The sequence below is a fragment of the Castor canadensis genome, chromosome 10, assembly GCF_047511655.1.
Source record: "Castor canadensis chromosome 10, mCasCan1.hap1v2, whole genome shotgun sequence".
Classification (NCBI taxonomy): domain Eukaryota; kingdom Metazoa; phylum Chordata; class Mammalia; order Rodentia; family Castoridae; genus Castor; species Castor canadensis.
Window position 1 is genome coordinate 83,165,978 of NC_133395.1, and position 22,721 is coordinate 83,188,698.

The following is a 22,721-nucleotide window of genomic DNA, read 5'->3' on the forward strand; positions in this document are numbered from 1 at the left end:
GTGTTTCTGTGATTATTGGTGAGGTTGACAATTTTCATGTTGGTTTGTTAGTGGCAAGGTGCAGTCTTGATCAGAAGACTTCCAAATTCTTTGTGTTCCACTGGGACACAGAGTTAGGGAAGGGAAATACAGAAGGGAGCATGCTGGTTGCAGGTGGAATCCGGAGGCAGAGCGCATGCTTTTCTTCTCCAGGTGCTTTTAAAACCTACACTAACCTACGGGAAGGGAAGAACCAGATGATTCCTGTCCAATAATCAATGAGTGGGGCAGGGCATGGGTGGTCCCTGAGCCAGATGCTGGTCAATCTGAAATGCAATATTGAGTCATATATTCTCTATGAGTCCTGAACTTTCCCTAACTCTAGCTTGCATCAGGTTTAGTTTTGGGCCGTTTCTTCATTCCCAATGTGTAAGTTACTTTTTTAAACAAGGTTTTTTTCCTCAGCAGTGTTACACATGTGTCCCCATCTGAAGAGAACGTTAAGGTGAGCAGATTGTGGCCTTCCCAACAGGCCTTAGAGGCTACCACCAGGGACTGAAGCTTCTATTTGTTGCCCTGGTGTGAGGTGGTAACTCATTTTTCCTTTCACGTACGTCCATTGGAAATTCAACAATTGATTACTTCTGTTTTCTTCTTCACTTTGCTCTTCCAGCCATAGCTTGAGCATGCTTCTGAGGCCCCCAGTGGGAGTTCAGAGACTGAAGAACAGTGGGCACCATGATTCACGCCAGCTCCCCTGACACTGTGTTTCTGATTAAGGTCTGACAACTGGCAGCCCAACGCACTGAAACACTGTGTTCCACTAGTCTTCTAAAAGGGCTCCTGGAAGCTTTTTGCTCAGGGAACACGTTGGCTGCTATCCCCTGAAGGACAGTGAAGCCTGAGTGGGAGGCCCAGCCAGCCTGGCCTTGCCTGGTCTGTCACAACCTAGGGAGCCACACCTTGTGGAACCCCCTAGGTTCCTTGCCTCTTTCTTTTTCCTCCTTTGTTCTCACAGAACCTAATCCTTTGGGTACCACAACAGCAGAGCCTGGGGACTCAGTTCCTGCAGACCCCCCTCTTCCAGCCACTCCCTTTCTACTAGTGAACTTTCGACTGAAATCACAAGTTACGGGACAGTCTGAGATAGGCAGACTTGGACTGACAAGACGCCCTGGGAGGCCCAGCAAGGCCAGAGAGCTCCATCTCTGGCTTTTCAGCCAAACCTCCTAGTGAAGTGTTAAAACATGGGACATGGTTTTGCTAACACTTGAGAAATGCTTCCTCATCCGGCAGGGGTGGGGAGGCTCTCTGTAGGAAATTCCTTCCCTCATACATATGATAGTTTGTTACTGAATTTAAATTGCTGTCTCACTGCACAGCAGCCCAGCTCCTGCCTTTCTATAGGCAGAGGTGAGTGAGACTGTAGGTCAGATTTGGGTCCAGCCGTCCGCACAAAGCCCTATGGACAGTGGGGAAATAGGCAGTGGAGAAAGGGTGACATAGGCAGGAAAACAGAGGCAGCCCGTGTCCAGTGCGACAGCAGCCTTCTGGTTGGTGGCAGCTTCCTGTCATGTGGGCTTCCTGGGGGGCACTCCTCCATGTGGGAGGTACAGGCTGGGCAGGGAGAACTGGCTAAACTGCCTTCTTTCCATACCTCAGCAGATTCCACATGTACCGGACTTCATTGTGGCCAGAAACAGCTTTTTGGTTTTGGTTTTGGTTTTTGAGACAGAGCTGCCTATATAACCCAGGCTTGCCTCCTACTCACTGTGTTGCCCAGTCTGGCCTTGAACTCACTATCCTCCTGCCTTAGCCTCCTGGGTGCTGGGATTATAGGCATGCACCACTACACCTGGCTCTAGAACCAGTGACCCGTTTTAAGTGATCACCAATTTTTTCATAAAATGTAAGGAGAAATCACTTGGAAAAATACTTAAGTTACAGATGTTAAAAACAGCCTTATTAAGGTATAATCCATTGGACTGGAGATATAGCTTAGTGATAGAGGGCTTTTCTAGCATATACAAGCTTCAGGGTTTTATCCCTAGCAAACCCTCACAAAAAATGTAATTCACACACCTAAGGTGGAATCACTAGAGCTGTTGTTAACATCAGAAGCCAGTGAAGTCTGAAACAGTGTACTCTGCCTTCCTCATGCCTACCCAGTCTCTCTGTTTTAGCCATGAGGCAGAAACATTCCGGGGAGCTCTGCATTAGCAGTAACTGGGGATTGAACTCAGGGCTCCCGCTTGCTAGGCACGTACTCTACCACTTGGGCCATGAGGAGCTCTGCTTTAAAGGACCAGGAGTAATTCCTTCTCTCTGGTCCAAGGCCACTACTGAGAACAGTGTTCCCCAGGCAGCTCCTCAGAAGAGATTAGGCAACTGCCCTGAGGGCTTTCCTTTGAGCAACATTGTTTAGCCTTTTTAGCTCCAGTTCTTTGTGACTGTGATGTGACATGAGTCTGCAGAACAGCTCAGGGTAGAAAATAAGGACTTCAGGTAAGAGCTCAGGGGATAACCACCTGGTCACGACCATGGCTTTCCTATTGTGAGGCAGAGAGTTGAGCCTTGTGAAGTTTTGCTGGATTGGGAATGAGGTATGATGGATGGTATCAGTTCTGCCTTGTGAGCATCCAGAATCTTCTCCCACTCTAGCCTAGGTAGAGCAAACAGAGTATACCTCTGGTCTGGAGATGGGACATGAAGGAAACCTTTAAGTCAAGATGCTTCCAAAGTGGGGAAGACTGGGAAGATGGGTGAAGCCAGGAGTCTGTACCATGGCAGGTGGCACAGAGTGGCCAACAATGAAGTGAGCTTGAGCAGTGGGGGGGTCTTGTGCCAAGTAATAGCATCAGCTCCCAAATGCTAACTACCTGGAAGAGAAGGCTGGCCTTAAGGATGTGGTCACCGAGTTCCTAACCACTTCCCAAGACACTAAACAATCCTTAAAGAGCCTTCCAAAGCATTTTGGGCTGGACTTCAGCCCCACTGCCTGCCATGCTCACTCCCCAGCATGTCCTCCTCTGACACGCTCACACATGCATTCTTGATGGACTTACAAATGTATTCTGGACTTCTTTAGCTCTTAAAACTCAGACGAATAGGGATGGGCATGTAGCTGAGTGGTAGGATGTGTACCAGCATGCAAGAGACCCTGGCTTCAATCCCTAGCACCACAAAAACAAAAAACAAACCAACAGGAAAAAGCCCATAGCCATGTGGACATGGGTGTAGCATCGTCTAAGAGGCAATGTGTAGAAACTGTGTACTTGCTCTGCAAGAGGTGATGGGCAGATAAAAAAGACAGGCCTCAACCGACTTGGCTTACTTGAAGGCTTTATTTATAAACGAGCTGGCTCATGAATGTGGTTCTGTTTTACGACTTGAAACACCCCTGCAAGCCTGAGTCTTCACATGTGGTCGTGTGTTGATTTCTCTTGGTTAAGTTCTTAGATTGGAAGCACAGTAAACACACAGATCTTGAAGTAGTGGGAGTTTGGATTCCTACACAGGTAACTTGATCTTTTCTGGAGTTGTCCCCTCCTTGAGTGTTTGCAGGTCCTGAAGTAACAAGCATGAGCCTGTGATTCACCCTAGAAGAGATGTGGTCAGAGAACATGTTTCACATGAAGCAGCTGAAGTTAGTGCTGATTGAAAGGCTTGTGGTTAGAGCTGACTCCGATTGGCACGTTTTTTTAACAGGTGCCAAAAGCTCCAGGGTGATATGCTGAGACGTGGTCTAAAACTTGGCCTCCTCCAAGCCCACAAGAGTCTTGTAGACGTGATCTCATCGCATGGCACAGCCTTGAGTAGGAAAGGTGAGGGCAGAGGTGCTCTCCACCTGCTCTCCACTGCCTTCTCCCCATGGCACCTCCAGATGGTGAACATTTGCCCTTCTGCCAAGCCAGTGCCACCTCACAGAATAGCTCTGTTATTTATTTATTTTTTTTGGCAGTACTGAGGTTTGAACTCAGGGCTTCACACTTGCTAGGCAGGTGCTCTACCACTTGAGCCACACCCTCGTCTTGTTATTTTTGTATTGGATATATATTTTTTTTGTCTTTTTTCTTTTTTGGTGCTGGGATTGAACCCAGGGCCTCGTGCATGCTAGGCAAGCACTGTACCACTGAGCTACATCCCAGCCCTGTTTTGGATATTTTTGAGATGGAGTCTTTCAAACTGTTTGCCTAGGCTGGCCTTGAAGCCTGATCCTCTTGATCTCTGCCTCCCAAGTAGGTAGGATTACAGGCTGAGCCACTGGTGCCGGGCAAAACAGCTCTTTTCTTATTCCCATCTTCCTACCTGCCTCAAAAGCTGTCACTTCCCTCCCTGCAGATGCAACCTGTGTGGTGCTGGCAGCTTTACAAGCCCCCATCTCAGGCTCTTCCCTATCCCCTTTTGCCCTGTCATCTTGTGGAGTCCAACACCTGCATCACCAACTTTTTAGCCAAGTCCTGCCAATGGTTTTGTCCTCCCACTCACCTGTTTATTACATGGTCAGAAATAGAGAAATTGATTTATTGTTGGGTGATTGTGTGAGTATGAAGAACTTAGTTTGTTCTAGGCACTATGTTAGGTGGACGGGTGCAGCTGTGTGCAGTGTGGAGTTTTAGGCCCCTGCCGGATTTCTTCCAGTCTTAATGAGGCAGGATAGATCAGGGAAAATGAGGCATGGGAAACAGGAGCCAGGAATTCAGAGATAAACACTGAATTAATGAATAGCTTAACTAAAAGCACACAGACACTTACTTGCATTAAGCCTTACACTTCCTCAGTAAGCTGCAGTATTTAATAAAAAGAGGAAAAAAAGTGGGGGGCGGGGAGAGGAGCTCTTCTTTCCCTCTGACTTTATCTGCTTGTCTGCTTGCCCAAATAATTAGTGCATTCTAGGAACTATGCAAGGTTTTGGTTTTTTTTTTTTTTTTTTTTGTGGTGGTACTGGGATTTGAACTCAGGTCTTCACACTTGCTAGGCAGGTGCTCTATCACATAAACCTCTTGGCCAGCCCTGAACAGGGTTATCTTAAAAGAAAGACACTTATCCTGGGTGAAAACACTTGGGAAAATGATTCCTTTGGGTACAAAAAGTATTTGCAAAGGAAAATATCTCAGGGATGACACCTGTCTTGAAGGCAGCATCAACAGAACCCATCCTTCTGAGGGACAGGGGGGAGAAATGGCCCAAACAATGTATGCACATATGAATAAATGGATAAATAAAATAAAAATTATAATTTGTTATAATCATAATTTGTATGTAGGTTTTAGAGCTAAAATTTGATTTATATTTTATTTGCCAAAAAAAAAAAAAACCCATCCTTTGTTTAAATGAATGTTCATTTGGGTCATTATGACCCAAACTTGATATCTCTGGGCTCAGTTGATAAAACAATGTAATAGCAAGAATGATTATAACTACACTAAGTGTAAAAACCAAGGGGAGCACTTATCCTAGTCAAATCCCCCGACCCACTTTCTCACCATAAATACCCCTGATGTTAGAACACTCCTGCACTGTTATCAGATGTGCCCGCACGCAGGTATGGGGTATGTACTGCCCTTTCTTTGCTTTGCTTTACTGATAAACTTCCTTGGTCTCTGCCTCAATGTATGCTAAAACTCTTGTGACATGTCATAAGCTTGGTACCCAAGTGGCAGGCAGAGGCCTCTTCCTTTTTGGAGATCTTCTCTTTGGAACCTCACTGGTCCCAGTAACACTAAAGGATCAGACAGACACAGATGAAAGGAATAAAAGTCACAGGCACTATGTGGCCTGTCCAGGAGCAGTGGGAACAATACTGTCTCTCCACAGAGTAGTTCTCTGCTCCCACAGCCAGACTGCCTGCCTCTGTGTAGCCCTGTACAGCCCAGGCCACCCCGGTGTCCTGGGGACTTCTCATGTCCCTACTCTTTCCTTCTGTCCTAAGTGACAGTCTCCTTCTCAGTGTCTTCCTCCCACCGACCCTTTACCCATCACAGTGCTCAGTGTTGTCATCTTTGGTACTCCCTTTTGCTGTCTTTGCCTGCTCCACCCTTGTCTACAAGCTGCCCTCAGTGTGGGAGGGGGTCTTTTCCTCCCCTTACCCTCCCTGAAGGGCCAGAGCACCTGGCTCATATTCCTCCAGGTCCTGGCACTCTGCTGCCACATCTCTCAGTCCCCTCTTCCTCTTTCACATCCCCACCTGAGTACCTCAAACTCTGCACCTGGCAGCTGCCTCCAGGTTCATCTTCAGACCACACAGGTTCCTGTCTGAGAGCTCCTGTGACCTTGTAAATAGGCAACACCTGGGATGGCCTGGCCTCCATTTGTGACTCCCTGTCCTGTCTCCCTTTCCCATCTCCTCATGCCTCCGGGTATTGCTGCCCTCCAGCCCACTCTCCCCTCAGACGCGTGCTCTGATGGCCCATTCGGCATGGATACCTTTTCTGTACCTGGACCTCCACCTGCCCAAAATCCATCATCCTTGAAGGGCCAGTTGTGTCACCCCTTCCTCCTTGAAGGGGAGAAAGTTGTTTCCTCTGACTTGTCCATTCCACTTGTTCCTCTCCTGTCCTGTGCTAACAGGGCTCTAAGAGCTCATATCCTGCCTGTCTTTTCCCCACATCAGGTCCCTAAGGGCAAGTCCCTACTGCTGTAGCCAGCACAGGACTTTGTAAACAGCAGGCGTTCCGTAAGTATTTCATAAATGACTCTTCAGCAGCCTCTCCTCCCCTCTAGGGCACATCAACTGATCCCATAGTTAGCCTGGGTGTAAGCTGGGATTAGAGCCAGGTTCTCGACTCCCATGATTCTTTTTCCTGTAACTTTTTGCTTTTAGCTTCCTTCTGAATTTACCAGTCCAACCACAAACATTCTCTGAGGAGAGGAGCTCAGGTTTCTTTCTGATGCACAATATGTTCAAATTCCCATGTGTTCTTGACACAGGCTCAACAGTGTGTGGTGTGGTATGTGCTCAACTTCTGTTATCAGATGCCGGCAGGATGCAGCCACATATGCACATTCTGAATGTTGTCCTTGCAGGGCCCGGCAGTCACAGAGAGGCCAGGTGTCTCGGCACAGCCGGCAAGGAGCAAGGACAGAAGTCACTGGAGCTTTGTCTTACAATCATGATGACATGCTCTTACATCTCCATGCTTCCCTCCCAGGAGATGGCAGGCAGAGCGCTCAAGCAGACAGGCAGCAGGAGTATTGAAGCTGCCCTGGAGTACATCAGTAAGATGGGCTACCTGGACCCAAGGAACGAACAGATTGTACGCGTCATTAAACAGACCTCCCCAGGTGAGCCCAGACTGGCAGCACGGTGGATGAGCATTAGTGGTTTGAGAACACAGATGGTTTGCAGAATGAGGTCTGGTGACCTGGCCTCAGTCACTAGATAGTTTCTCGGCACATTCCCTCACTCAGCTAACGGGTAAGCTGAGCCTGCCCTGCCCTGACCTGACAAAGTCAAGCCTGGAGCGGGTAGGTCACAGGAGGTAGATGGAGGGACTTGTCTGAGCGTTCATCCTACCCCCATCAGAAATAACCTGTGGTACTTCTTGTCTAGAGGGTTTGTGTGCTTGCTTTGTTTTCTGAAAGGTGGAAAACTTCAGCATGGTGAGAGTAAAAATGTTCATTTCACTTTTGCTTAGGCCTGGAGAGGGGTCTTTGAAAGGGAAGGCTTATTAGTTCTAAAACATGCTTTTTCTCACACCCAGTGCAGGAGCCTGTGTACACAGCAGCTGTGACCTTCCCGCATTGTCTGCTGGAAAGGGACAAGGGCACCCATGGCACTTCATTGGCTGTCAGGGAGGTTCCTCTCCAAGGGTGGGAGGCCTTGTTTTGAGGGTACTTGAGGTCCCTGGAGTGTGATAATTTTAAAACCCCAATTTATGGAAGATCCGAGATAAAACCTGCTTCAGGTGCCAAGTGAGTCTTCATGAGTTGTTTCTGATGTCATTAAGGGAGCACACACTTCTGATTTCTTTCTGAGAGAACGTTCCTCAGTCACTCCCTGGCTGGCCATTCGTGTCTTGGAGTTGTTGGGTCTGTCTCAGAGAGCACAGCGCCAAAGGAAATCATGATCCCACAGCGTAACCATGTCTTTCCTACTTGCCTTTGGCGTGCCGTTTTCACTGAAGCATCTTAGCCCAGGAAGCACAAGCTGTCGTTCGGCTGTGCTTTCTCCATGCAGTGGCTCTGGGGACCTTCACTCTACCAGGGAATCCTGGGGAGCAAGGCATGGCCTTTGCTTATAGCACCCGCTGCCAAATCCCGCAGAGCAGAGCAGTCCATGTGAGGACATGAAAGGAGTCTTTGTCCCTCCTTCCAGGCAGCCATTTTAAATGAGAAAAGATTTTCAAAGTGGAAAAGTCAGGAATAAGGAAGAAGCATCAAAGAAGGGGGGAGGTGGGGAAGAAAAGAAAGCAGCAGTAGAAATTTATCTGGGCAATTTGTGGAGAGAATCTATGTGGTTTACACTGTTGTGTATATGTTGCCTTGTTTGGTTTTAATAAGACAAAAACCCAGGAAACCTTTAATTTGGAAAATGGGTGAAAAGAAAGTGGACATTTGGATGTTTCCCTTCGTAGGGAAAGACAAGTTTGGGAATCGTGTAGTAAACCCAGCTATCCTAAATGACTTGGGCATGCCATGTAGAAAACAAACCTGGCTGTCCAGATGGTCCCCCAGAATGGCAGGAGTGATCCTGAGTGCCATGTCCTCAGTCAGAAGTGTGAGGGAAGCTCCTCAGCAAGAGCTAGACCCTGCCATCTCTGTGACCTGTCACCTGACCTGTGACCTCCCATGTCACGCCCACCAAAAAACCACATTAGGGTGATTGGTCCCTGCTGGTGCCGGATACACCCTGCTGGATAGACCCTGTGCATCCAAGGACACAGCTAATGTGAGCACAACCTGAGAGTGTCAGAACCTACTGGTTCTGTCACCAGACCAGGTAAGGGGACCTGGCAAGTTCTTGGTCTCACTGAAGAAAGAATTCAGGGGGAGACACACAGGAGTTTCACACAGCAAGATTCATTGAAAATACAAGTGAAAGTACAGAGGAAATTGAGGGTCAGCAGTGAGGGAGCAGCTCAGTGCACTGATCTCTCCGGTCCTAGGCACTTTTATGGGTTGTCAGAGATTGGATATTTTAATTTTATGTACAATTATGACTTTTCCCGGAAGGGGTTGGCTAAGGAGGAGACTGCCTCACAAGGACAGGTCAGAACTAAGATGGTGAATTTGGAACCAAGATGGAGATTTGTAAGGCACCTTACATCTAAAACCACAATTAATTACACGCTAATGAAGTCTTTCTGCAGAAATGGTACAAAAAGCCAGAAGGTGGGGGGATTCACAAATGTGAGTGACAAGTGTCAGTGGGTTGTTAAACCAGGATATAGGTGGACTTGGGACTGGAGTAGAGCCCTGAAAGCTGTCCCCGTTTCTGGTGGGTGGCTGCAGCTGGGCTCAGTCCCATCTTCCTGCATAAGAGCCCCTCCGTCCCCCTCTCTGATGGCCTCTTTCTGTTCTTTACGCTGCAGGAAAGGTGGTCGCACCCAGCCCGGTGGCACGAAGGCCCAGCTTTGAAGGCACTGGCGAGGCGTTCGCATCCTACCACCCGCTGGGTGGCGCGGCCTATCAGGGCCCGGAGGAGATGCAGCGGCCCTACGTGGACTTCCTCTTCCCAGGTGTCGGCCCCCACAGCGTGCCTGGTCACCAGCACACCGCCAAGGGCTACAGCGCGGCTGTGGAGCCGGCGGGCGCGCACTTCCCTGCCGCGGGCGCCGCACTGCCGCTGCCGGGCGCACACTACAGCCGCCCACACCTGCTGGTGGCCGCCGAGCCGCTGGGCTATGCCGTGCAGCGCAGCCCGTCCTTCCAGAGCAAGACGCCGCCCGAGCCGGGAGGCTACGCCGGCCTGCCAGCCAAGGGCCAGGGAGCCCCGCCGGCCGCCGCCCGGGACCTGGCTTTCCCAGCCCCTGCCCCGGGGCTGTATGTGCCGCATGGGCACCACAAGCCAGCGGGGCCTGGGACGCACCCCCTGCACGTGATCGGGGCCCGGGGCCAGGGCTTCGCGGGTGACAGCGCCGCGCAGGGGCTGCTCGCGCCCTCCAGAAACAGCCTCAACGTGGACTTGTATGAGATGGCCGGCGCCCCGGTGCAGCAGTGGCCGACCGCCACCCTGGCCCGGCGGGACTCGCTGCAGAAGCCAGGCCTTGAGGCACCACGCCCACACGTGGCCTTCAGGCCCAGCGGCCCAGGGCCCAGCAGGACCAACTCCTTCAACGGCCAGCAGCTGCGGGCCGCCGCCGGCCAGGCCGAGCCCTCGCTACCCGCGCCCAACACCGTCACCACAGTGACGGCCGCGCACATCCTGCACCCGGTGAAGAGCGTGCGTGTGCTGAGGCCCGAGCCGCAGACTGCCGTGGGGCCTTTGCACCCGGCCTGGGTGCCTGCCGCCCCGCCCACCGATGGCCTGGATACCAAGGATGAGCACCCCCTGGGCCTGGGCGGTGCCAGCGCCCACCCGCTGGACGTGGAGTACAGCCCGGACCGCAGGTGCCCGCCGCCGCCCTACCCGAAGCACCTGCTGTTTCCCAGCAAGTCCGAGCAGTACGACCTGGACCTGGACAGCCTGTGCGCCGGCGTAGAACAGAGCCTCCATGGGGGAACGCCCTCGGAGCCCGACAGGAGCGACAAGAGCCACAAGAGCGCAAAGGGGGACAAAGGAGGCAAGGACAAAAAGCAGATCCAGACCTCCCCGGTCCCAGTCCGCAAAAACAGCAGAGACGAGGAGAAGAGAGAATCGCGCATCAAGAGCTACTCCCCGTATGCCTTTAAGTTCTTCATGGAGCAGCATGTGGAAAACGTCATAAAAACCTACCAGCAGAAGGTCAACCGCAGGTTGCAGCTGGAGCAAGAAATGGCCAAAGTAATTTCGCATTTCCCTCTTGCCGCTTTTCCCTGGCTCTTCCCAGTACTGGTAACAGGAGACTCCTTTAGCACTCCTTTACCACAAACCCACGTAAGAGGCCATGGTCTGCTTAAGGGGTTAGCCCCTATCTGTGTCAATTAGCAAATTGATTTGTATGGGGTGTCCTTAACTGTTAAAGTGCTTCACGGGTTACTTAATAATAACATTTGAATGACTAGAAACTAGAAAGTTTGAGGTTTTATAGATTTAAATTAGGATTTTCAAAGAAAAATATATTGTAGCAATCCATTGATGCATCCTTTAAGTAGTTAGTAACGCTTTAAACATACCCTATACAGTGCTAGAGAAGGTAATTATTAATGAAATCATCTAAATTTAAATATAACAGTAAATTTAAGTCCCACAAAGCCAATCATTCCAAACTCTAAAAGTCAAATTTGTGTTCTTCCTGTTCCATATTCATCAATTTGTTTTCTATTTTCTCTGATTAGATTACTCTTGGAGAGCCAGGAATATTATGGTCTCCTTACATTCAGATTTTCATTAATAGGGGTTTTCCTTTGTTTTTACAGCGTAAAGTGACTCAGAGAAAGAAGTATTTTTGTCTTACCTTTCTTTGGATTCCAGATATGTATTTTATGGATATAAAGAAAAAGATGATTATTATCTTGCTTATAGTGTATTAGACCCATTCTTGGTTATTTGCCTTCCTATAATGTCCTCACTGTTCCAGGGTATCCCTGCCCCAGTCCCTTGCTGCCATGGGGCTCTTTAAGGTGACTCTTCCTTCTGATTTTCCTGTGTGTAGGCTGGACTCTGCGAGGCTGAACAGGAACAGATGAGGAAGATCCTCTACCAGAAGGAGTCTAATTACAACAGGCTGAAGAGGGCCAAGATGGACAAGTCAATGTTCATAAAGATCAAAACCCTGGGCATCGGTGCCTTTGGGGAAGTGTGCCTTGCCTGTAAGGTGGACACTCATGCCCTGTATGCCATGAAGACCCTGAGGAAGAAAGACGTCCTGAACCGGAATCAGGTGGCCCACGTCAAAGCAGAGAGGGACATCCTGGCTGAGGCGGACAACGAGTGGGTGGTCAAACTCTACTACTCCTTCCAAGACAAGGACAGCCTGTACTTTGTAATGGACTACATCCCTGGGGGGGACATGATGAGCCTGCTGATCCGGATGGAGGTCTTTCCAGAGCACCTGGCCCGCTTCTACATCGCCGAGTTGACTCTGGCCATTGAGAGTGTCCACAAGATGGGCTTCATCCACCGAGACATCAAGCCTGACAACATTTTGATAGACCTTGATGGTCACATCAAACTGACAGATTTTGGCCTCTGCACTGGGTTTAGGTGGACTCACAATTCCAAATACTACCAGAAAGGTACTGGCTTTGACCTGCCACGTACATTTCCTGCATCTAGACTGAACTGAACCCTGTGGGGCACCTAGCCCATCCTGTGACTCTAATCATTAATCATCTCTGTTAAAGGAGTAGTGGGAGATGTGTGAACTTGGAGGGGAGTGTGTTTCTAGTTAGTGGACTTAAGTTTTACTATATTTTTAGATCAGTAGGTCATAATGGGGCCTTTGTGAAGAACCACCATTCTTCCCTATCAAAACAAGCTTTGAAAGATAAGTCTCAGGGTTGAAGGTATTCTTCACTAGCATGCACTGAACCTGGGTTCAATCTCCAGCAACATTTTTAAAAAAAAAAAAGGAAAGTTTGGCAGTCCCTGGAGGAGTCCTGTTGTACAACTGATCTGACTTTAAGTCATTTTCATTTTCTGGCACTGAAGTCATTTTGTTCGTATTTTTTTAAGTCCTCTTGAGTTTTTCCATGGTCATTGTAAAAACGTTTCTGGCTGGACAGGTGCAAGCTAGGCTTTCGCTGTTGGCCTGAGATGTGCTGGGAGTGATGTTCCCGCTGTTGTTCAGACTTTCCCATAGAGTTTCAGCACAGTACAGTACAGTTTGCTATCACTGCTTTTTTTTTTTTTTGGAGGTACTAGATTTTGAACTCGGGGCTTTACTCTTGCTAGGCAGGTGCTCTGCTGCTTGAGCTACAACTCCAGCCCACCATCATTCCTTTTACTGTCATTTCTTCGATAGCATTAACTCACACCTCAGCCAGGGACTGCAGCTTCCTCTGCAGAGCGACTGGGGAAGATTCGTTGTCCTAATGTGTTGGCCACTGGCTGGAATTGCTTTTCTATTTTAAGCTATGAATTTGTTGCATTGTTGAGTAGTGAAAACTCATGCTATTTTCTGTTCTCTTCTCAACACCCTGCCTTCCTGGGTACAGGAAACCACATCAGACAGGACAGCATGGAGCCTGGTGACCTCTGGGACGATGTATCTAACTGTCGATGCGGGGACAGGCTGAAGACCCTGGAGCAGAGAGCACAGAAACAGCACCAACGGTGCCTGGCTCATTCCCTGGTTGGGACTCCAAATTACATTGCACCGGAAGTGCTTCTGCGCAAAGGTACGCCAACATCTGCTTAGCTTGAGCTCCCTAGCCAGTGCTGACCTGAGGTGATTTTTGTCTTCAGCCCTGAGAAGGCAGGTGACTGCTAAGAAGTCTCTTCAGCTCTAGGCTTCCAAGACTCTAAATATTCCTGTGTATTTTGTGCCCCAGGAAGCCTGAGAGCTAACTGATTTCCCTAACAAACAACTCTGTTCTGGAATGCCCTTGCTTTGGCACCAGTAGTCTAGTGTCCTCGCCCCATCTGCTGGCTGGGAAGTGTGGGGCATGGGCTTTCTACCTAGGATCCAATAGCTGGCTTTTCCAGTCACATGATGAAACAACTCTGGGAGCCACAGGACAACTTCTCACTCTGCCTAACCATCACTTCCAGGTGCTAGCTTAGTTCTCCTTGGCCCAGACTCCTAACTGGTTTATTCCATGTCCAGCACACAAATACTGTTTTCCTTAGATTCTTTGCTAGCCCAGAACTTCTGGGAGGTAATATTTGTAGACAATAGTAGGCATAAAACCACAAGTACTCAGTTAAATTTGTCTCCTGGATGGATGCTCTGTTCTGTCAAACACAGCATCTATTTCAGAACACCAGGGATCTAAGTGATCCTGCATGGCCCATTGCAACTGTGGGCTCGTAGCTTGATTCATGTAGTAATTCAGAACCAGGCAGCCTCTCCTTCCACATGCATTGTTTGATGTCTTTAGAGCCAGCCAAAGCTGGTTCAGGTCAAGGATTTCTGTATTGGCTGTGGTTATCCAAGGCAGGCTATGGAGCCCCTCTTCCGCATGTGTGCAGCAAGAACTACTCAGAGCTGGCAAGTTCTAACCCTGGTGCCCAAGAAAGGAGCCCAGGGAGATCAGGCTGCCTCATAGGCTGACCTCTCACATCCAGTTCCCAATAGCAAGGATTAGGTGGCATCGAGACCAGCCTGTCTTGACTGGGACGCTCTGGAGGAAAAGTCTGTAGATAAATGAACCTGCTCCACAGGCCAATCCTGAGCATCCCAGGCAGGGCTCTGTGAGGAACATTTGGCTTCCCTGGAACTTGTCTTGGGTTATAGTGAATTGTGCAGTCATCCTTCTTACCAGAGTGGGCCCTCTCCTCATTGTCACATTCATCTCCATACTCTTCAACTGCATCCAAAACTGCCTGAGAAGCTTCCCCAGCAAACCCTCCCCAATGATGGCTTCACCTGACCATTTTCAGGTCATGGCCCCTTTTGGTTTTGGGTTTCTACTATTTTTCATTCATATTTGTGTGTTGTTCAGGTTGGTTACTAATATTGTTATTAACAATACCAGTAGTCTTTTAAAATGTAAAAAGTCTTTTCTTCTTACTGTAAAACATCCTTTGTTTATCACAGGCTTTTGATTAAAAATGAGAAAAGTGGCTTTGGCCCCTGTGATGACAGTTAACACTCTATCATGAGCCCCTCCCAGTCTACCCTTCTGAGCCCCTGTGTGAGGACACGTATTCATGTGGCCCTATCTTTTACTAGCACAATCCCACCTCAGCCTGCTTTCCTGCCTCACAGTAAATCCGAATGCCCAGGATCTTGCAGTCACCTCTGATGGTTGTCTGCACTGCACTGGGACTGAGCGAACGTTGTCTTTCAGGTTACACACAGCTCTGCGATTGGTGGAGTGTCGGTGTGATTCTCTTTGAGATGCTGGTGGGGCAGCCACCCTTTCTAGCACCTACTCCCACAGAAACCCAGCTGAAGGTAAGCAGGAAGGAATATGCACCTGTGTGTTGCTGAGCACTGCGCATTCCTGATGCTCTGGGAAACCTTGGTCACTGTTTGACCTCTTGTTTAGAGTAGGAATAGCAGCTGTTTATACTGGGGATGTTTTTTAAGACAGGCTCTTAACAATGTAGCCCAGGCTGGCCTCAAACTCACTGTGTAGACTAGGATGGCCTTGAATTTGTGATCCTCCTGCCTCTGCCTCCCAAGTGCTGGTATTACACTTGTATGCCACCATGCTCAGTTTATCATGGGATTTTTTTTTTTTTAAAGAAATACTATTTCTTACTATTTTTCATTTGAATTTTTATTTTGATGAATAAAGCCACAAAATTTGATACCTTTGTATATCAGAAATTTTATTTAAACCATTGGCCATCTGCCATCTGGTTATTTCCAGGCAAGAACTATATAAAGTGAGAGCACACTGCAAATTAGCTCCCTACCTACCACATGGGCCTATCCTGCCAAGAACAAGCAGATCTTTATAGCTGAAGAAGTCAGTGGGCATAGCGTTACCACCGCAAACTATCAACTAGGTGGTCAGGCCGGGCATGGATATTCCCAACACTCATTTGAAATAGTAAAACCTGTCAATTAAACATTTGATACTAAATCCATTTTAAAACATCAGCCCCATTTGGCTTCTGAAATAAATTAATCCTTAATCAGTGAATCATTGAATTGTGAATCTGAAATGTTCAGTGGACTTAGGCACAAGTCTGGGACATTTTCCTATGCCCTGGAATCCATGGTAGAGCCTAATAAATTAATAACCCTTTAGTTAGAGAAGCCTTAAATTAAAGCTTGGTTTCACTCTGTGAAGAATGCAATTGGAATTTGACATTTTCTGCATTCTAGTTGAATTGGTGAACCACTCATTAATTTGCCTGCATAGTAATAACCAGAATTCTTCCTTGTGGTACAATATACGTGACCCAAAATGTACCATTTGAACCATTTTGAAGCACATAATTTAGTGGTATCAAGTACATACACAATGTTGTGCAACCGTTTCCACTCTGCTTCCAAATACTTCGTCTCAGACAGAGACTTTGTACCCGCTAAAGAATAGCTCTTCTTTCCCTTCCCCTTCTGACCTCCAGTCCACTGTCTATCTCTGAATTTGACAACTTCAGTTACCTCATAAGTATGGAATTGTACATTATTTGTCTTTTTGTCGTTATTTTACTTAGCACATCATCCTTGAGATGCATGAGTGTTGTAGCATGTGTCAGGATTTCCTTCCTCTTTGTGGCTGAACTATAGTCCTTTGCATATATGTATGTGCCCCATTTTGTTCATCCACTCATCCACTGATGGACCTCTGGGTTGTTTCCACCTCTTGGCTATTGTGAATAGTGCTGCTATGAGTGTGGGTGTTCAGGTGTCTGCTTTGGTCCCTCCTTTCAGTTATTCTGAACATATATCCAGAAGTGGGATTGCTGGATCCTGTGTAGTCCTCGTTTAACTTTTAGAGGAACTGCCAAAGTCTTTAACAACTGCCCTAGCTTACACTCCACCAATAGTTTATTCTCTCTCATCCCTGCTGACCAACCATTTTTATTTTTTGAATACTGGTTGTCTTAGTGGATATGAGGTGCTGCTTCAGGCTTGCAAAGCAGACATTCTACTGCTTTGCAGTAGATGGAGTCTTGAGATTCCCTGGGTCTCAGTCCAAGTAACTAGTTTACAGGTGTGAGACGCCAGTGCCCAGTTTATTTTCATGTACTTATTGGCCATTTGTATATTTTTTGAGAAATACCTATTCAAGTCATTTTTTTAAATATAAATCAGATTGCTGTTGTGTTGAAGGAGATCTTTATGTGTTGCATATTAATTCCTTTTTAAATATATATTTGCAGATATACTCATTGTATTGGGTGCCTTTTCACTCTGCCAGTAATGTCCTCTCATGCAGAAAAATTATAAATTTTCATGAAATCCAGTTTATTTCCTCTTTTGTTGCCTGTTTTGGTACTGTATCTAAGGAATCACTGGCAGATCCAATGTCATGAAGATTTGCTCCATTTTCTTCTGCGCCTTTCATAGTTTTAGCTGTACTAAAAAATACTCCTTAGGTTTAAAGCAGCCCTTCCAAACTAACATCTACCTACCTCCAAGCTTTACCCACTGTCCTGTCACCCCATCCAGGAGCTAGTTTTAGTGGCCTGTTTCACTCTAATTCTGCATAGAAACAGATGGTTTTCTTGTCACAGCAGACACATCTCCATGGCAAAAGTATTCAGTGAATGTCCAGATCACTGATTTGTGTGGTTGAGCATCATGAATGTGAAGCCACAGCCTAGATTCTCCTCCTCTACGAGGCTTTTTTTTTTTTTAAATCTCCATAACCATCTCTCCACATTGAGTGAGTGCTGTGATTGCCATAGCTAAAGAAACGACTCACAGATCAACCTCTGCATGTTTTACAAAAACTCAAAATTCCTGGCTGAACAGTGTTTCTCCTAGAAGAAAACCAGTATTCTTTTGTATGTGGCTTCATTCTCCCATCCTTGGGCCCTGCGCCACCTCCTGAAAACAGTCTATTGGAACCACTCAGACCAACTGCTCTTTCTGTATCTGTCTGTCCTCCCGTTGTGAAGCTAGAATAATTTAAAAGGCACAGCTTCACATGCTGTCTGAGAAGTGCCTCCTTGGCCTTTGGATGTGAGGAGAAAGCTCTTGGTTCTGTTGTCTCTTAGGTGATTAACTGGGAGAACACGCTCCACATTCCCGCCCAGGTCAAGCTGAGTCCTGAGGCCAGGGACCTCATCACCAAACTGTGCTGTGCTGCTGACTGCCGCCTGGGGAGGGACGGTGCTGATGACCTGAAGGCTCACCCGTTCTTCAGCACCATTGACTTCTCTGGCGACATCCGGAAGCAGCCAGCCCCTTATGTCCCCACGGTCAGCCACCCCATGGACACATCAAATTTTGACCCTGTAGATGAAGAAAGCCCTTGGAACGAGGCCAGCGAAGGTAGTGCCAAGGCCTGGGACACGCTCACCTCCCCCAACAACAAGCACCCCGAGCATGCCTTTTACGAGTTCACTTTCCGGAGGTTCTTTGACGACAATGGCTACCCCTTCAGATGCCCCAAGCCTCCCGGGCCAGAAGCTCTGCAGCCTGAGAACTCAGGTGTAGAGAATTCCGACCTGGATCAGAGCAAAGGCTGCCAGCCAGTGTACGTGTGATTGACACTGGGCGCTGAGCTGGCTCTTCCAAGGTCAGAGGGTCACAGCCAGGTTTAAAGAGGACTCCAGTCTACCAGAGGCGCATCTCTAGATTCTGGCTGATGGGCTGCAGAGAGGGTCGACGTGGCTCGGGACTGGCTCTGGATGACCTTCCCTGCATCAAGACGATGTTTTTAAAGATTCAGTACAGTTTAGAAAGAGCACTTATTTTGTTGATATCCCTTTTTTCTTACTAAATTATAAGAATTAACTCTGACAAATCATGCTGCTGTTATTTTCTACATTTGTATTTTATCCAATAGCACTTATTCACACTTAGGAATAGACATAAAAACTGAAAAACACATAATAAGAAATCTCTGTGCAATAATGTTTAAAAAACAAAAGATAACACTCTGCTCAAACTTCACAGAGACCATTATTTCACACAATGGTTTTTGTTGTGTGTTTTTTCCCACATTTCAAAATTGTGATACAATGTTAAAAAGCTGCTTTTTTTTTTTTTTCTTTTTGCATATTATAGATTATTAGAAAGTATGAGCAAAGAGCTGACTGATGTGGGTGTGATTTCGGATGTCTAGTGTGTGGGAAGTACTGCATGAGCAGAATTTTTCTATTGTAAAATTACCATGTCTTGCCGTTCACAGCAGGCCCTGTGAATATGTCTGTACCGAGTGTTTTTAAATGAGTATTCTAGACAACGTGCTGATAACATATCGTGTGGGTGACTTCCTCGTTATGATTGTATCCCTTATTGTTTTGATAAAGAAATGCAGACGTGTAACTGAGAAGTGATTTTTTTAAAATGTATGTGTCTTGGGTATGATTGAATATTCTTTGGGGGGGGAATGTAAACATTTGTCATGTACTAAACTTAGATACATCAAAAGGGATTCATTCAGCTGTGCCAAACATCGAAGTGAAGCAGGATCACATCCGTTTCTCTTGTTAGTATGCTCTCATTCTTGGTGTAGCTGGTATGTGGAGTTCTGTAGCTAGGATCCTACTACTTAATTGTTTCACTGACAGGCTGCCCACACGGAGATGGAACATTATTCCTCTTGTCTTACAGATGGAACATTATTCCTCTTGTCTTACACAGCTGAGATGTTACTATGAAATTCAGTAACCTTGTGGCTCTTTCATGTTTTTAAATTGTACTTTGAAGTGTCATATCTTAACTTGGTTTAAACAATACATTTTTCTAACCTTTGTAAAAAGAAAAAAAGCCAAGATTCTTCAAAGTGACATTGGAAAAAAAAACTATTAAGCCATACATATTTTCCTAGGCATATAGATGTATATATAACTATATAGATAAACACCAAATATTCCTTATTTCAAATCAGTATGGTTCCTATTTAAAGCGATTTATATTTGAATTAAAAGTTCAATTCTTTTTTGCTTTTTAAAAGATCTGATGCATCATATTTTTATTATATTATTCCACATATTTTTCCTGGAAGTTCTTAGCCTAATGTATCCATTATTTAGTTTATATCTAGGCAGAAACACTTAGAAGTTTATCAATGTCTAAAAAATTCCTGTGTACTGGTTTACATTTGTATGAATGGCATGTTCTGATGTCTGCCGTGCTTTATTGTGACTTACAGTATTTTTGCTATTTTATAGTAATGCCATGTTGTTATTTACAGCGCTCTGACATACTTTCATGTGGTAGGTTCTCTCTCAGGAACTCAATTTAACTATTATTTATTGATATATCATTGCCTTTGAAAAGCTTCTACTGGCACAATTTATTATTAAAACTTTGAATCCAAATCCCTTAGTTGGTGTTATTTTATTAGAATTTGTAAGATCTTGCTCTTGTCAGCATGCTGTCGCTGTGCCAGGCTTTCCTGGTGACTCATATGCAGCCATTGTCATAAGAGGAGAGGGAGAGGCTTCTCCCAGACAGGCCCAAGGAAACTCCCACAGTATGAAAATGGGGAATTTGGTCAGACACAAAATACAAATTGGGGCACCTTCTATGACCACCTTCTCTTCTGTAAAATGGAGACAAAATCTGCCTGTTCAGGGTTGTTTAGTGGGTCAAGTGGGATAGCAGATGTAGATGGTGGGTGATAAAATGAGTCATGAGTTTGCTCCCCTGCATAATGGTATGGCCACCTGAGAGGACAAGTGCTGCACTATTGTGGTTCCAAGATGAAATGTGTCTCCAGGTGGGGGTGCTGTTGAGACATGATGGATCATGAGAGCTCTGCTTTAAGGATTAATCCCTTGATGGACTCATAATCTCCTGGCATTATTGGGAAAGTAGAACGTGGGGCCTGTTTGTAGGAAGTGGGTCACTAGTGCTCTGGAAAGAAATACCTGTCCCCAGTCCCTCCCTAGTGCTGTGCTGCCTGTCTGCCATGGGATGAGCTGCCCTGCTAGCCACAGGGTTCCCACCATAGTGTTTGGCCTCACCCCTGGTGCAGGGCAATGGAACCAGCAGACCTTGAACTGGAACCTCTGAAACTTGAGCCAAATTAAATCTTTCCTCTTTTAAACTGTTTCTGTCCGGTATTTGTCCCAGCAATGAAAAGCTGACAACACAAGCACCCAGCCTTTTGTTTAAAACAGTTGATGGTATCGAGAAATATGGAGAGGAAAATCATTTGTTTACTTCAAGGTAGTCTTAGGTACAGTCATATGGTTTTAAAGATCAATAGATATAGAAAGATACCAAAGAAGGTCTTCTTCACTTCCAGTCATTCAATTTATCTCCCCACAGGTAACAAATGATAATAGTTTATTATGCATTCTGAGAGAAATTAAATTCTTATGCAAGAGCGTAGGTACATGTATATGTATGTTCTTGCCTCTTAAAGAAATGAGGGAATGGAATACATGTTTTTTTGCATCTGTTTTCTTCACTTGGCAATGGGTCTTTTTTGTTTTGGTTTGGTTTTGAGGTTTTGGGGTTTTTTTGCAGTGCTGGAAATGGAACTCAGAGCCTCATGAATACTAGGCAAGCACCCTACCTCTCAGATACATCCCCAACATTTTCATTCTTTATTGTTACTACACAGTGTTCCACTAAGAAGATATTGTTATCAAGCCATATCATATTAATAGGTATTCAGTTATTTCAGGGCTTTTTTTCATTGCAGTTGTAGAATAAGTAACTTCTTACTAGCTGGGAAACAGTGGCTCACACCTATAATCCCAGCTACTTGTAAGGCTGAGATCAGAAGGATTGTGGTTTAAAACTTGTCCGAGCAAATGATTTGTGAAACCCACATCTCCAAAATAACCAGAGAAAAATGGGCTGGAAGGATAGAGTGCCTGCTGCACAAGTGTGAAGCCCTGAGTTCAAATCCATCCCACCAGAAAAAAAAAAAAACAAAACACCTCCTATTGCCACCGTATATGTGAAAAAATAATACGTAGGACAGATTCCTGGAAGAGGAATTGCTGGGTCCAAAATTATGTGTATTTACAATTTTTATTGCCAAATTGCCCTGTGACTGTATTGAGAGAAACTCCTCCACAGCTGCCCTCCCACACACTTGCTGGATGTGCCAAGCCTGACTTTGCCTGGCTGTTTCTCAGGGTTGGGTTTGTAGTGAGCTCTTTAAAGGATAGGGCCATGTCCTTCTCCAGAACAAAGGGCAAGTTTGTTTACTGCTCGCTATAAAAGAAGCAGATCCCCTAGTGCAGGGACCTGAGTGGGTCCCTCTGGGTCTAACGCTTTGTCCCTGTAGGGCTTGGGGACAGGAGGATCTGATGCACACATGCTAACACTCATCTGCATGCTGGGCTGTGAGAAATAAAGGCCTTCCTCTCTGATCCAAGAGTCTCTTGTCTTATTCTAGCATCTGTGAAAGAATAACAGGCTAATTGGGTAAAATAAAATCTTAGACCTGCCAACAGGTAGTGTGCCAGAACATATAATTGAGTATATGGCAGTGTTTGCTGAAACTTATCAACCATACAACCTGTTACCAACTTGTTTGATTTTTGCCCATGAACTGAGTTTTCAAAAGTTATCTTGGTGTAATTGTACTTGACACTTCTTTTATATCGAAGGAGGTTAAACATCTTTGCCTATGCTTTAATAGCCATCTAAACCTTAAAAGTAACAATCCTAATTTTATGTAGTGAGTGCCGATGCTTAGTTCTTGCTTTACAGCATCGTGAAATGTTCCCAGCCACTTCTCCTGCTTGGGCTCCTCTTCTTGCTCAGCTAACAGGATCTAATTGGTGTCACAACCTGATAACAGAGGACTGAGACAGACTCCTTCAGTGTTTCTGCCTGGTTCCATAGCAGGGGATGGTTCTGCATATCTGTGGTCATGGCTGGGTGTGATTGGACTACACTGAGGGAAGAAATAACTTGCTTCGTTCCCAGTTTCCTCCTTCTTTATGTGCTATG

The 22,721-nt window shown here is 46.4% G+C and overlaps 1 protein-coding gene across 4 annotated transcripts in view; it reads left to right on the forward strand.

The window, feature by feature from the left end:
• Lats2 (large tumor suppressor kinase 2) overlaps nucleotides 1-22,721 on the forward strand; it is a 77,101-nt gene that overhangs the window by 40,023 nt on the left and 14,357 nt on the right. The window contains exons 3-8 of one of the 4 annotated variants that reach the window (XM_074043707.1): nucleotides 7,131-7,263; nucleotides 9,513-10,903; nucleotides 11,715-12,297; nucleotides 13,219-13,401; nucleotides 15,016-15,122; nucleotides 17,849-20,122. In XM_074043707.1, the coding sequence (XP_073899808.1) occupies nucleotides 7,131-7,263; nucleotides 9,513-10,903; nucleotides 11,715-12,297; nucleotides 13,219-13,401; nucleotides 15,016-15,122; nucleotides 17,849-18,340 (2,889 nt within the window). In that variant the 3' untranslated portion in view covers nucleotides 18,341-20,122. Of the gene's footprint in view, nucleotides 1-7,005; nucleotides 7,264-9,512; nucleotides 10,904-11,714; nucleotides 12,298-13,218; nucleotides 13,402-15,015; nucleotides 15,123-17,848; nucleotides 20,123-22,721 lie in introns of those variants that run through there. The other 3 variants (XM_074043708.1, XM_074043709.1, XM_074043710.1) reach the window with 3 other exon arrangements.